The sequence below is a fragment of the Nilaparvata lugens genome, unplaced genomic scaffold, assembly GCF_014356525.2.
Source record: "Nilaparvata lugens isolate BPH unplaced genomic scaffold, ASM1435652v1 scaffold6893, whole genome shotgun sequence".
Taxonomy (NCBI): Eukaryota; Metazoa; Arthropoda; class Insecta; order Hemiptera; family Delphacidae; genus Nilaparvata; species Nilaparvata lugens.
The window spans coordinates 3330-16637 of NW_024092643.1; the positions used below are offsets into that span (position 1 = coordinate 3330).

At 37.0% G+C, this 13308-nt stretch overlaps 1 protein-coding gene across 1 annotated transcript; it reads right to left on the bottom strand.

The window, feature by feature from the left end:
• Positions 1-2801: 2801 nt before the first annotated feature.
• LOC120356489 (aminopeptidase N-like) lies at positions 2802-12293 on the bottom strand. Its single transcript, XM_039445429.1, has 4 exons — positions 12164-12293; positions 9430-9676; positions 5737-5999; positions 2802-3002 (listed from the first exon to the last, which is right to left on the bottom strand). Exons 2-4 carry the CDS (start codon positions 9638-9640, stop codon positions 2802-2804), a joined length of 675 nt encoding a protein of 224 aa, XP_039301363.1. The 5' UTR covers positions 9641-9676; positions 12164-12293.
• Positions 12294-13308: the final 1015 nt, after the last annotated feature.

Consider the following 13308-nt stretch of genomic DNA (forward strand, 5'->3'; position numbering starts at 1 on the left):
TAAGTCATCCACTAGATCGGGCGAGTGTCCACTTTCTTCATCAAAGTCGCCATGATTTCAGTTCGAGTTTCGAATCAAACTAATTCAGCATTCGCTTCGCAACCATTTTCATTCAATTATTATTGTTGATTAGCGCATTCCAATTTTCAAAATGCTTGGAGATGACGACGCCTGTGATATTCCAAGTGAAATTTAAAAGAATCTGAAATCCTGACTGCAAATCTTCTACCACTAAAATCAAGAGATAGCTACAATAACAAGTATTGCAATTTCCTGATATTCATATTACCTCTTGCTAGAGCTATGACCTTCCACTTTTGCTTTTGGAAGTGCCTAATAAACAATTATTCTCATATTTATATTGTTTATTTTTCTGTGTGGCGAAAAATAACGTCTCACCATGGGCAAAAATGTTTTTCTGGCTCTCAATCTTTTCTAGTCCTCAGCCTACAGCCTCGGACTTGAAAACCGATTTCGAGCCGGAAAAATCTCATTTTCTGCTCTAGGTGCGGAATATACTATTTAGTAAATTGAATAACTTCCTCAAAAATTGATATTTTCAGAAAATTTTTGTTTTATCCAATCAACAATACCATGATAAACTTATCCTCTGAGCTTCATGGTGTTATCTCCTACCGAATTTAAAATGTTGTTCGTCCCAAAAAATTGAACTTAAGCACTCATATCTCAAAAAGTAATGATCAGAAAAAAATGTTTACCTGAGAAGCCTTTTCATTTTGATAGCTTGATGATATACAATTAATCGAAAAACATTGAAAAATATCACTAGTAGAAAGTTTATTTTCAGTCTTTGCACAGCCTTATAGATTCTATTAGATTGAACATAGCTTATCATAAGGTGCGTACAGATATACGCGCCGCTAACATGAGCAATTCACTTTTAATCAGCTGACTATATCTGTATTTTCCGCCACATGCACAGAAAGCAGCTGCTTTCCAGTCCCTACGTAGATCTGAAAGACCTTGTTTGCAGACGACTCTCGTCGTATTATAATTATATTATTAAATATCTGGATTTTTACAGAAAGTAAAAGGAAACGGTTAATTTAAGATACATAGGAAAAAAGCGTAGCATCAGCGATTAAAAAGCTTTTTTCATATGTATCTTAAATTACCGTTTCTGTAAAAATACAGATATTTAATAATATAATTATAATACGACGAGAGTCGTCTGCAAACAAGGTCTTTCAGATCTACGTAGGGACTGGAAAGCAGCTGCTTTCTGTGCAGTGTGGCGGAAAATACAGATATAGTCAGCTGATTAAAAGTGAATTGCTCATGTTAGCGGCGCGTATATCTGTACGCACCTTATGATAAGCTATGTTCAATCTAATAGAATCTATAAGGCTGTGCAAAGACTGAAAATAAACTTTCTACTAGTGATATTTTTCAATGTTTTTCGATTAATTGTATATCATCAAGCTATCAAAATGAAAAGGCTTCTCAGGTAAACATTTTTTTCTGATCATTACTTTTTGAGATATGAGTGCTTAAGTTCAATTTTTTGGGACAGAACATTTTAAATTCGGTAGGAGATAACACCATGAAGCTCAGAGGATAAGTTTATCATGGTATTGTTGATTGGATAAAACAAAAATTTTCTGAAAATATCAATTTTTGAGGAAGTTATTCAATTTACTAAATAGTATATTCCGCACCTAGAGCAGAAAATGAGATTTTTCCGGCTCGAAATCGGTTTTCAAGTCCGAGGCTGTAGGCTGAGGACTAGAAAAGATTGAGAGCCAGAAAAACATTTTTGCCCATGGTGAGAACGTTATTTTCGCCACACAGAAAAATAAACAATATAAATATGAGAATAATTGTTTATTAGGCACTTCCAAAAGCAAAAGTGGAAGGTCATAGCTCTAGCAAGAGGTAATATGAATATCAGGAAATTGCAATACTTGTTATTGTAGCTATCTCTTGATTTTAGTGGTAGAAGATTTGCAGTCAGGATTTCAGATTCTTTTAAAATTTCACTTGGAATATCACAGGCGTCGTCATCTCCAAGCATTTTTGAAAATTTGGAATGCGCTAATCAACAATAAATAATTGAATAAAAATGGTTGCGAAGCGAATGCTGAATTAGTTTGATTCGAAACTCAAACAGAAATCATGGCGACTTTGATGAAGAAAGTGGACACTCGCCCGATCTAGTGGATGACTTATTAACTACGGACTTCCAAGCGGCTGGAAAGAGAACACTTTCTGGCCTAGACCGGAAAAGAACCTGTTTCTCACGTCAGATGAGAGTCGTCTGCAAACAAGGTCTTTCAGATCTACGTAGGGACTGGAAAACAGCTGCTTTCTGTGCAGTGTGGCGAAAATAACTTTTTGTTGAATATATTTTTGGTAAATTGAATAAATTTCTCAAAAATTGATATTTTCAGAATATTTTTGTTTTATTCAATCAACAATACCATGGAGAATCTATGTTCTAAGTCTCATGGAGTTATATCTAACAGAGTTTGAAATGTTCTGTCCCAAAAATGTAAACTTTAGGCGCTCATATCTCGAAAGTAATGATCGGAAAAAAGTTTTCCTGAGAAAACATTTTCATTTTGATAGCTTGATGAAATACAAATCGGAAAACTTTAGAAAATATCACCAGTAGAAAGTTTATTTTTAGCCTTTGCACAGCCCTATAAGGTTTAAGTTATTAACATTTTGTTAATAACTTTGGTGTAAACGCAGCTTTATTTCAACAACTTGATATGACAATAATTTACCGCTTTATTAGTAAGTGAATGAATGAATGTAAGAATGAATGAATGAATGACTCACGGCATGCCGTCATCGGGGTTGGTGAGGTTCATCCAGGTCTGGTAGTAATGGCGCGCAACTTCGATGCACATGGGGAAGTGGGTGGTGCAGAGGAGATGGCGCACCTTGACGCGGAAGTCAGACTTCCAGGGCGACTGCTGATCGGCTTCCTCGCCGACTGCGTCCAGGGGCGGCACGATTATCGCCTGCAGGTACCTCTGCATCAATGCAACACAACACACACACAGAATTACAATCAGTAACAGGGGGAAGAAGAGAAAGAAAGAAGAAGATGGAGATGAAAATGAAGAAGAAAAACGAAGAAGAATAACAAAGAAGAAGAAGATGGTGAAGAAAACGGTGACGAAGAAGAAGGAGAAGATGAAGAAGAGGAGGAAAAAGAATTACAATTAGTAACAGGGTTCGTTAAAGGGAGAAGAAGAATGAGAAAGGGGAAGATGAATGAGAAGAAGGAAAACGGAGAAAATGGAGAAGAGGAGGAAAAAGAAGAGGATGGAGGAGAGGATGATGGTGAAGGGGAAGAAGTTGAAGGGGAAGCAGAATCAGGACTTGATGGTAGCCCTTTTATAGATTCAAATCTATATTATAGATTCAACAGGAAACACAGAATTCTGTCACAAAGTGCTGGAGGTCAGTATAAGAGATTGTAGGTAGCTCAGAAATGAAGCAGAAAACAGAGAATTAAGTAGAATAATGAAGGTGAAGCAGGATCAAGGCTTTGAGGTAGCCCTAGATGCACCAGAGAACTATGAATAATACTGAGAAAACTATGAATAATAGTTAAAGAAACCTATGAATTATAATTGAAGAAAAATATGAATAATCATTGAAGAAACCTATGATTAATAATTGAGGAAAACAATGAATGGTATAACAGTTTAAAGCAATTTGAAATGGGACCTCCACATCAAAATATTATGTGGCAAACTATCGAAGGGAATTTTATATTGAATAGATTGAAGTTCATTGTTGATAAGAGTGTTTAATTTCAGTGTATTTTGCTTATCTTCATTCTCATTTGTATTATGGTGTTGTTGCCTGGGGTGATGATACGGTGTAAAGAAACTATTTGTGTTACAGAAACGAGCAGTAAGGGTCATTGCTAATGTGAATAGTCGTTTTCATTGTGTGGATTTATTTAGAAAATTCAACATTTTGACAGTACCAGCTATTTACATTCTTGAATGTCTTATGTATGTGAATATAATTTAGCAAGTATTTCTGTAAATAGCAACGTTCACAATCATTACACTAGAAATTCTGAATCTCTCAGAGTGAACCAGTGCAATTATGCAAATACATTGAACTGCTTTAAGGAGTTTGATATAAGAGCTTATAATAAGCTTCCTGCACATTTGAAGGAGCTAGAAGTGGGTAATTTAAGAGAACCATGAAAAATAATTCAATAGAAAAATGCCCGTATAGAAAAGAGGAGTTTTTAATTTGAGGGTATTTTTGTTTGCTGTTCGTATGCTTGTGTTTGAATTTTTATTTCTATGAATGTAAATACTTTTTATTTACCATGTTAAATTTATTATGACGATGCTATGCATTTGTATATAAATGTTTTCGCAATAAAGAAATCTTGAATGAATAATAATTGAAGAAAACAATGAATAATAATTGAAGAAAACTATGATTAATAATTGAGGAAAACTATGATAATAATTGAAGAAAACTATGAATAATAATTGAAGAAAACTATGATTAACAATTGAGAAAGACTATGAATACTAATTAAAGAAAAATATGAATATTAATTGAAGAAAACTATGAATAATAATTGAAGAAAACTATGAATAAAAATTGAAGAATACTATAAATGGAATGAATAATTGACCGAGCGAAGTGAGGTCTAAGATTCAAGTCGACGGTTTGGCATTTATCTTTATGTTTATATTTTTGTTTTTATGTTCCGCATTTCCACAGTGAAACGCAGCAACAGATTTTCATGGAATTTGACAGGTATGATCCGTTTTGAATTTCGCGTCGACGTATACATACGGTTTTTTGAAATTTCACATTTTTTAATACAAAAGAAAAAGGAGTCTCCTTTGAACGCCAATATAAGGTAGGCGCACACAGATCGTCATCGGACGGACGGCACGCATCGCACGGATCGGACGATTAGATTTGATACATTGTTTTCAATTGGAGTGCGCATAACTATACGATCCGTCCGTTGCGTGCCGTCCGTCCGATGATGATCTGTGTGCGCCCACCTATCAGACTTTAGAATCATTCATCATAAATCAGCTGTCTAGTGGACTATACTACTACCCGTTCAAACACATCGAACATCTTGAAAATGTATCTTTCCATCAACGTTAGTAGACAGTTGACTATAATTCTACCCGTTAAAAAACATTGAAAATCTTGAAAATGTATCTTTCTATCAACGTTGTAGCATAGAGAAACGATAGCATAAGTAGATATCTCAAGGTCTAGGGCGTTTATGTCGCAACTCTTACTGTTATCTCAAGCCCATAGTTCATGTAATTCTTTCCCGTGAAGCTGTGTGACACTGGTAGTCTCTCATATCGTGCCGTTTATACACTCTCACCCCAACAAAACAGTGAAATTCGACAATAATCAACAGTAATCGGCTTGAGATAACAGTAAAAGTTGCGACATAAACGTCCTATACCATGGGATATCTACTTACGCTATTGTTTCTCTATGGTTGTAGACAGTTGCAGCCAGACCTGATAACAGCGCTCACACTCACATTCCGGGACGACACGTCACGGTACGATAGGACAGAAAGCTCTATGTTTATTTAGGATATTTTCTAGACATTTTAAATTGATAAATCATTTATTAATTTTCGAGAGAATATAACAACAGGTCAATGTAACTTGCTGAGCGCGAGGTCTACTTTTCACAGAGCTTCTAGTAGAATAATGGAGAAAATAATGAGAATCACATTACCTCGAACATCTTCTGTGCACTTGTGCCGACGAGCATCTTCCTGAGTCTATCACCCAGAGGGAAGAATGTCTTCCAGACCAAAGGTGCCTGCTCCCGCTTCAGGAAAGTGGTCACATTCAGCATGGTGATCATGTCCAGCTTGCCGGCCAAAGCGAGGCTGATCGCGTCGTGCAACAGCTGAGCTCGCACTGTCTCCGGCATCTCGTCGATGCGCGCAGTCAGCAGTTTCCAGTTGTCCAAATCGTAGTTCACTAGGAACAGACCTGTGGGAAATTAAAAAAAAATGTAGAAATAAAGTCAGGTAGTGGAAGTGAAGATGTAGAAATCTGGTGACTGGAAGTGTGATTCTCAAGGTGCGAACAGATTTGAGCGTCATGAACTCGCGTACTTCACTTCTCATCAGCTTATCGACCGAACGAAGTGAGGTCTATGTTTTAACTCTGATTTTCTTTTGTCTGTCTGTATGTATGTAACGAATTTACGACAAAAGCGTTCACAGAATTCTATGAGGTTTGACAGGAATATACATTTTTTAACTGAGCGTCGATGTATACACAATGTTTTTTTTTGAAACTTTGCATTCCAATGGTAAAATGGAAGGAAAAGGAATTTCCTCCATACTCTGACATCACTATATCTATATCATGTATTTTGAAGATGGGATTAATCAGACTATAGACTTATCCATAATCAATCAGCTGAAAGTGGATTATTCATTGCATGCATTACACAGATGTCTGGAGAAGCCGGTGAACAGGTTACACTAGATTATGTGGATGAGAAAACTGCGTGAGGTCTACTATTCACAGAGCTACTAGTTATATCTATCTTATTATTGAACGAGTGTTAGCGAGCTCCCACTTTTGACTCATTCAATTTGTGAGAAGAAGATACTATTAGTGTTCACTGACATTGTCATTGAATATAAAATTATTTGATAATCACATACTACAGTGAGGTTCACGTTATTATCGCAGTGGATGAAGATAGGAGAAAAACGTTGCCGATCCTCTGTCTTGTGAATGCCTTCTATAGACTGTAGCCGATGCAATAACAACTGTTCATTCTAGTTTAAAATAATCAATTCTATTTTATTAAGCAAGGAATGATCTTTTTTCAATAATTTAATAATGAATTTTCTTAATTGAGCTGAAATAATTTGTTAATCAATTCTACATTGTTAAAAGATGATCTGGCAACAGAGCAAAGCGAGAAAGAGATAGCACTGTCCGCTTTGTTGAATGATAGACAAGGACAGCAATACCATTGCTAATCAAACATTGCCATTATAACGTGGACCTCATTATAGTTGGGATCATTTGGATTGATGTGTTCACACTCAATCCAATTCATATTGTTATAGGTCGTGAATGTCATCGTGATTAATGCATCGGTCAATTATCAATCATCAATTGATCAAGTTGAATATTACTTCCAAAAAGTTTAAATCACACCAAAAAAGTTTCAAGATTGAATAAAAGTATTTAGTCTCTACTCTGTATTTCAGAAGTTTGGACGTTCTCAAGCTCGATCGGACATTGAGGGCTAAACCACATGTGGTGTTTATCAGATGAGTCGACAGATCAGGAAGCTCTTCGATTGGCTGAGAAGGTTGGCGTTCGGGAATCAGCCAATGGGAGAGCTTCTAACAAGATGGGCCGTGTGTCATACAGCTTTGACTATAGAAAGATTCTGTCCATGGTCAAAGATAGATATATATATATATATATATATATATATATATATATATATATATATATATAATAGGATTTTACAGTGATTCATAGTCTTCCTTCTTTTAGTCGAGACCTCCATCTTTGCCTATCCTCCCATTCACCATCCCTTAAATCCTGGCCTCCATAGCCTCATCCACCTCATTTCTCCATGATCTTTTAGGTCTTCCTCTTTTCCTTCGCCCAATTGGACTCCAATCAGTCACCAGATACAAGTGTCTTTCACTTGTTTCTAGATACAAGTAACTTTCAGATACAAGTGTCCAATCGAGCGGCAGACGAGTCGTCTGAAAATGCCTTGTGTGTTCTTATCCTTTACATTCTTAGTAGTCTTTTGAAATTAATCTTGCGACGATTCTTATCATCATCATTTCACTTAAGCTAGAAGAAGATCGGTTCTGATGTCAGCTACCTTGAGGACTGTGACCTTGAGGACTGTGACCTTGAGGGCCAAGGATCATGAGGCGGAGCGAAAGGAGAGGAACCTCTCCGATTGGCTGGACCAAATCAGCCAATCGGCGAGCTTCCTATGCTGTCATGCCGACTGGAAAAACGCCTCATGTGGTTTGGCCGTAATATTATCCAAATTCTGTCAATGTACAGCCAGTTTTCGCCTGAATAAATTCAGCGTTTGGTCTAAATCCAGTACCATGATCAAAACCGGGCTAAACACTGTAAAGCCCCACACACATCGATTTTTGAACGTACGGCATTTTGCCAGCCTTATAAATTCTATTAGATTAAACATATGATGTTTGTCAAACTCCGTTTAATCTGATAGAATTCATAGGGTCGGCAAAATATCGTACGACCAAAAATCTGGTGTGGTACACTCACACAACTTTCCTTGCTAATTGAACTGTAAGCCTCATTCTTAAACGAGAATAATTTAGTGGAATAACATAATGACGATTGGCGGCAACATATTTGAAGCTACGATCAGACTACTGTATATATGTGTATATATAATTGTTTTCAGAGTACTTCTTCCTTGGGTAAATATTGTGGAATTCGATGATTTTTTTTAAAGTCGTCAAAACAGCTGTTCTACAGATGAAATATCTCGACTATGTGCACTTTTTATAGACTGCTCTACCTACCTACCTACCAAAGTCCATTTCTGGGGTGGACCAAGTCAAAGATGGGGTGGACCCATCAGTTTCCCAGGAAGGAGACTCATGCCAGTTGATAGAGCTGATAAATAACTATACAGGCAGGGTATGAATTTGAAAAAATCAGTCATTTTTTAGAAAATCGTGGAAAACATGGTTTTTTAGTAATTATCCGTCATTTTCCTCAAGAATATTACGGAGCTCCTGCAATTTTCCTAGAAATGAGACTCATGTCAGTTGTTGGGACTCATAAATGTTGGGACTCATGGGACTCAAATCCATGGTATAAATTTGAAAAAAATCGTTAGAGCCTTTTTCGAGAAAACCGTGAAAAACATGGTTTTTTAGTAATTATCCGCCATCTTGAATTGAATTTTATTGAATTTCTTATTGTCGGATCCTCATGGTATAAGGACATTAAGTTTAAAATTTCAAGTCAATCGGTTAATTAGGAATGGAGTTATCGTGTTCACAGACATACACACATACACACACACACACACACACACACACATACACACCACACACACACACATACACACACACACACACACCACACACACAGACCAACACCCAAAAATCATGTTTTTGGACTCAGGGGACCTTGAAACGTATAGAAAACTTGAAATTAGGGTACCTTAATTTTTTTTGGAAAGCAATACTTTCCTTACCTATGGTAGTAGGGCAAGGAAAGTAAAAATCATGTTTTTGTACTCTTGAAACGTATAGAAAACTTGAAATTAGGGTACCTTAATTTTTTTTGGAAAGCAATACTTTCCTTACCTATGGTAATGGGGCAAGGAAAGTAAAAAACCGGACTAAACACAGTAACTTGACAAATCACTCACCAACATTTGCCGGGTTGACAACAATGTACTTCTCCTTGACGTCCTGCTTCTTGTCGAGTTGATGTGAGGTGGAATTGTGGTTCGGTTTCAGCCACAGAGATGGCATCACAGTCGTCCAATTGAAATAGAAATCATTCGGCTGGATGACCATCACAATCGGGATCCACCAGAACTCATCAGGAGCTGACTGCTTTTTGACCACCTTTGACATGCCTAGACGGGTTTCCAGGCTGTTTACGAAGGGTTCCTGGGTAGAAAAATGAATAAATTGACATCAATTTTCAATCAAAATTCTGATTTGCGAAATTTAAAGAGTCTGCAAAGAGACAATCATCTATAGTCCTCTCCTGAGGATTGTATATGATTTCTGGCTTCACTGGTTCACTGATAGATTAATCATTTTTGTGTAATTGAGAAGTTCATATTGTGGTAATTATTCATAAAATAAAAAAGACTAGAGCTGGTTATTATGGTTATTATATACTGGTTATTATTCATAAAAAGACTAGAGCTGGGTTTACACCAAAGTTATCAACAAAATTTTAATAACTCAATCCTTATAGATTCTAGTAGATTGAACGGAACTTGACAAACACATATGTTCATCATGTGTATGATAAGTTATGTTCAATCTAATAGAATCTATAAGGATTAAGTTATTAACATTTTGTTATTCACTTTGGTGTAAACGCAGCTTAATAAATTGTCAAAAACCACAGATTCTATTGAAATCTAGAAAGACCGGTTTCGGTTGTTACGCCATTGTCAATCTCTGATAAACTGAGTTTAAATTTTCTTTCTACATTTCAATAAAATCTGTGGTTCTTGACAATTTCTTAGTCTTTTTATCTAATATAGATAGATAAATGAATAAATTATTTCAAAAGTTTTTATCCCAACTGAAACTTATAGGCTACCTTTCCCTTGTAATCAGTGAGCACACCAATGCTAGGATAACCCAACTTCAGGGAAAATTTAAACCGAACTTCTTCAAGATTCTGTGAGGATTCAAAATCATCCCAAATCCTGATGAACATGTGTGTAGTCTGAAGTTGCTTTGCAGACTCATGCGCCACAAACACGCGTATTCACTCCTCATCAGCTGATGCTGCGTTTATATCTTCATCCTACAGTTTATATACAAATACAGATATAATCATAAGCTGATAAAAAGTGAGATGCACGTGTTTGTGGCGTATAATCTGTATGCATCTAAATAAATCATCGAAAAAGTATGAGAAATCATGAAAGGTAAAGGTGCGTACAGACTCATGCGCCACAAACACGCGCATCTCACTCTTCATCAGCTGATGCTGTGTATCTATATCTATATCCTACAGTTTATATACAAATACAGAAATAATCATAAGCTGATAAAAAGTGAGATTCACGTGTTTGTGGCGTATAAATCTGTATGCATCTTGATAAATCATCGAAAAAGTATGAGAAATCATGAAAAGTCATTGATGAATTGGCCCATTACAGCTCTTCCAATTTCCCAATTTTCATCGGACTATTTTTGCTCGGAATCGTATGTGTGTTTTGTAATATACCAACATCATGTTCGTATGCCCTTCTCAACTGTCGAATAAAATATTAGGAAGTGAAAAACATAAAGGGGCCGGTTTCCGACTCGGTATTTAGCTAAGTTCTAGACTTTAAACAGCTAGAGTAAGAAAATTGGCTTTCCGAACTCCATTTTCTCATTTCTATAATTGGAAACGTTTTTCTTTGACGAAATGGAACAATCCTGAATGATTCAAAATAGCTGAAACTTTACACTATTTTCTTTTATTTTGTATTTGAATTTTCAGTTTTTCAAAATTTCATTTAAACGTGTACTGCGACTACGCCCCGTTTCGGAAAGTCATTTTCTGACTCCAGTTGTTTAAAGTCTAGAACTTAGTCAAATCCGAGCTCGGAAACCGACCCATACAATACCTTAAGGTGAACAAATCTATATATATATATATCTATATATAAAAGCGAAATGGCACTCACTCACTCACTGACGGACTTACTGACTGACTCACTCACTCACTCGCAGAACTAAAAATCTACCGGACCAAAAACGTTCAATTTGGTAGGTATGTTCAGTTGGCCCTTTAGAGGCGCACTAAGAAATCTTTTGGCAATATTTTACTCTAAGGTTGTTTTTAAGGGTTTAAAGTTCGTCTTTTAGCATGTATATCTTCTTCTCCCAATCTCTTAATAATTATATTGAAATTCCCATATCATATAAATGTTACTATAGAACTATAATCTAGATAGAGTACCTCTTCGAAACAGTTGTTAACTGGCAACTAAATTAGAAATTTTGTCAGGTTGGCGTTAAGTTGAGTTGACTTTGTTAGGTTGGCACCAAGTTGAAGATTTAATGAATTTATCGCGGAAAAATTGATTGGGCACTGCTACTTCAATCCTTAGAATATTATAATACCATCCGTCAGGCTTCTTCGCTCGCCACATCCGTTCAGCAAGACTTTTAGTCTGGACCCCCGACTGGATTGTCCTAACATATGATAAAAATGCTCAAATGAAAAATGCAGGCGAGCGAAGCGAGCCTGCTGATCTCATTCCTGGACGATCCAGTCGGGGGTCCAGGGGGCGGAGCCCCCTGGTTAGACGGATATGGCGAGCGAAGCGAGCCTGACGGCTAGTAGAAGAATAATTTGACACTTTCATTCATTGAATAGATGATGGGAGAAATAAGGTTGGATAAATCATAGTCTACCTGAGTGAAAGAGATAGTATCATCCTTGTAATTACGGGTAACAGTGACCAATGGGATTCTCTCTTGCTTGAGCCACGACTCGGCAATGCTGCTAATTGCATACTCCTTGGCAGGGTGTTGTCAATGTGAGCCTGTTCAGTAATGGCTGACCAGAAATCGTCGTCTGTGTAGGTTTTGAACTCTCGGAATCAAGAAAATCCACAAAAATATTGTACAAATTCAGAATTGAGAGTTAAGTGGTCAGTCATGCTTCATGATATGTGAGTAGCCTATAGTGAAGTCCACATTACAACAGTGTTTGTTTAGCATGGTATGCTATCCTTGATGACTGAAAATTATTTTCCTACAGATACCCTGAAAAGTGACCATTTGTGCACTGATTGCAGGCTTCAAAGAATCACTTTTCCGCACTAGTGCGCAAAGTGAGTACTTTGCGTACTCCAGATTTGCAGCATGACAACGCAAAATAGTTAGTAGGTTATATGGAGCACCAGTGCAGCAAAATCAAAATGAAGTTGGTAACAGGACTGCTGTGGCTGCTATAGTGAGCAGAGTGGAACGAAGCACAACGCGCTAATTATTAGTATTATATATTATAATGGAGGACAACGACAGCACAGTGCCACCACAGCACACACCACACAGCTGCCCCCCGCCATTCAAACACACATACATTATTCAGGCAATTTTACCCATAATTACCCACTTTTCATATTCAATGGTAACTGTAGGAAAAATTAATGTGAAATACGTGCGCAAAGTTCGTTTGCTGCACTCAAGAAACCATTCCGCCCTCGCCTACGCTCGGGCGTAAACGTTTCTTTCGATGCAGCACTGTCACTTTGCGCACTAGTTGCACAAATAACTATTTCCTACAGATACCTTGAAAAGTGAGCATTTGTGCACTGATTGCAGGCCGCAAAGAATCACTTTTCCGCACTAGTGCGCAAAGTGAGTACTTTGCGTACTCCAGATTTGCAGCATGACAACGCAAAATAGTTAGTAGGTTAATGGAGCACCAGTGCAGCAAAATCAAAATAGGTTGGTAACTGCACTCATAGTGAGCCCACGTTATAATGGCAGTGGAGAACAGCGTTGCCTTGCCATTAGTGCCTTGATTTAGTCATTTCAATGCTTACATAACA

Excerpts from the sequence above, each read along its gene's own strand:
- LOC120356489 (XM_039445429.1), bottom strand. The coding sequence starts at position 9,640 with ATGTCAAAGGTGGTCAAAAAGCAGTCAGCTCCTGATGAGTTCTGGTGG. Across the intron at positions 6,000-9,429 it reads TGTCAACCCGGCAAATGTTG|GTCTGTTCCTAGTGAACTAC; the intron begins GTGAGTGATTTG and ends AATTTCCCACAG. Across the intron at positions 3,003-5,736 it reads GTGCACAGAAGATGTTCGAG|AGGTACCTGCAGGCGATAAT; the intron begins GTAATGTGATTC and ends GCATTGATGCAG.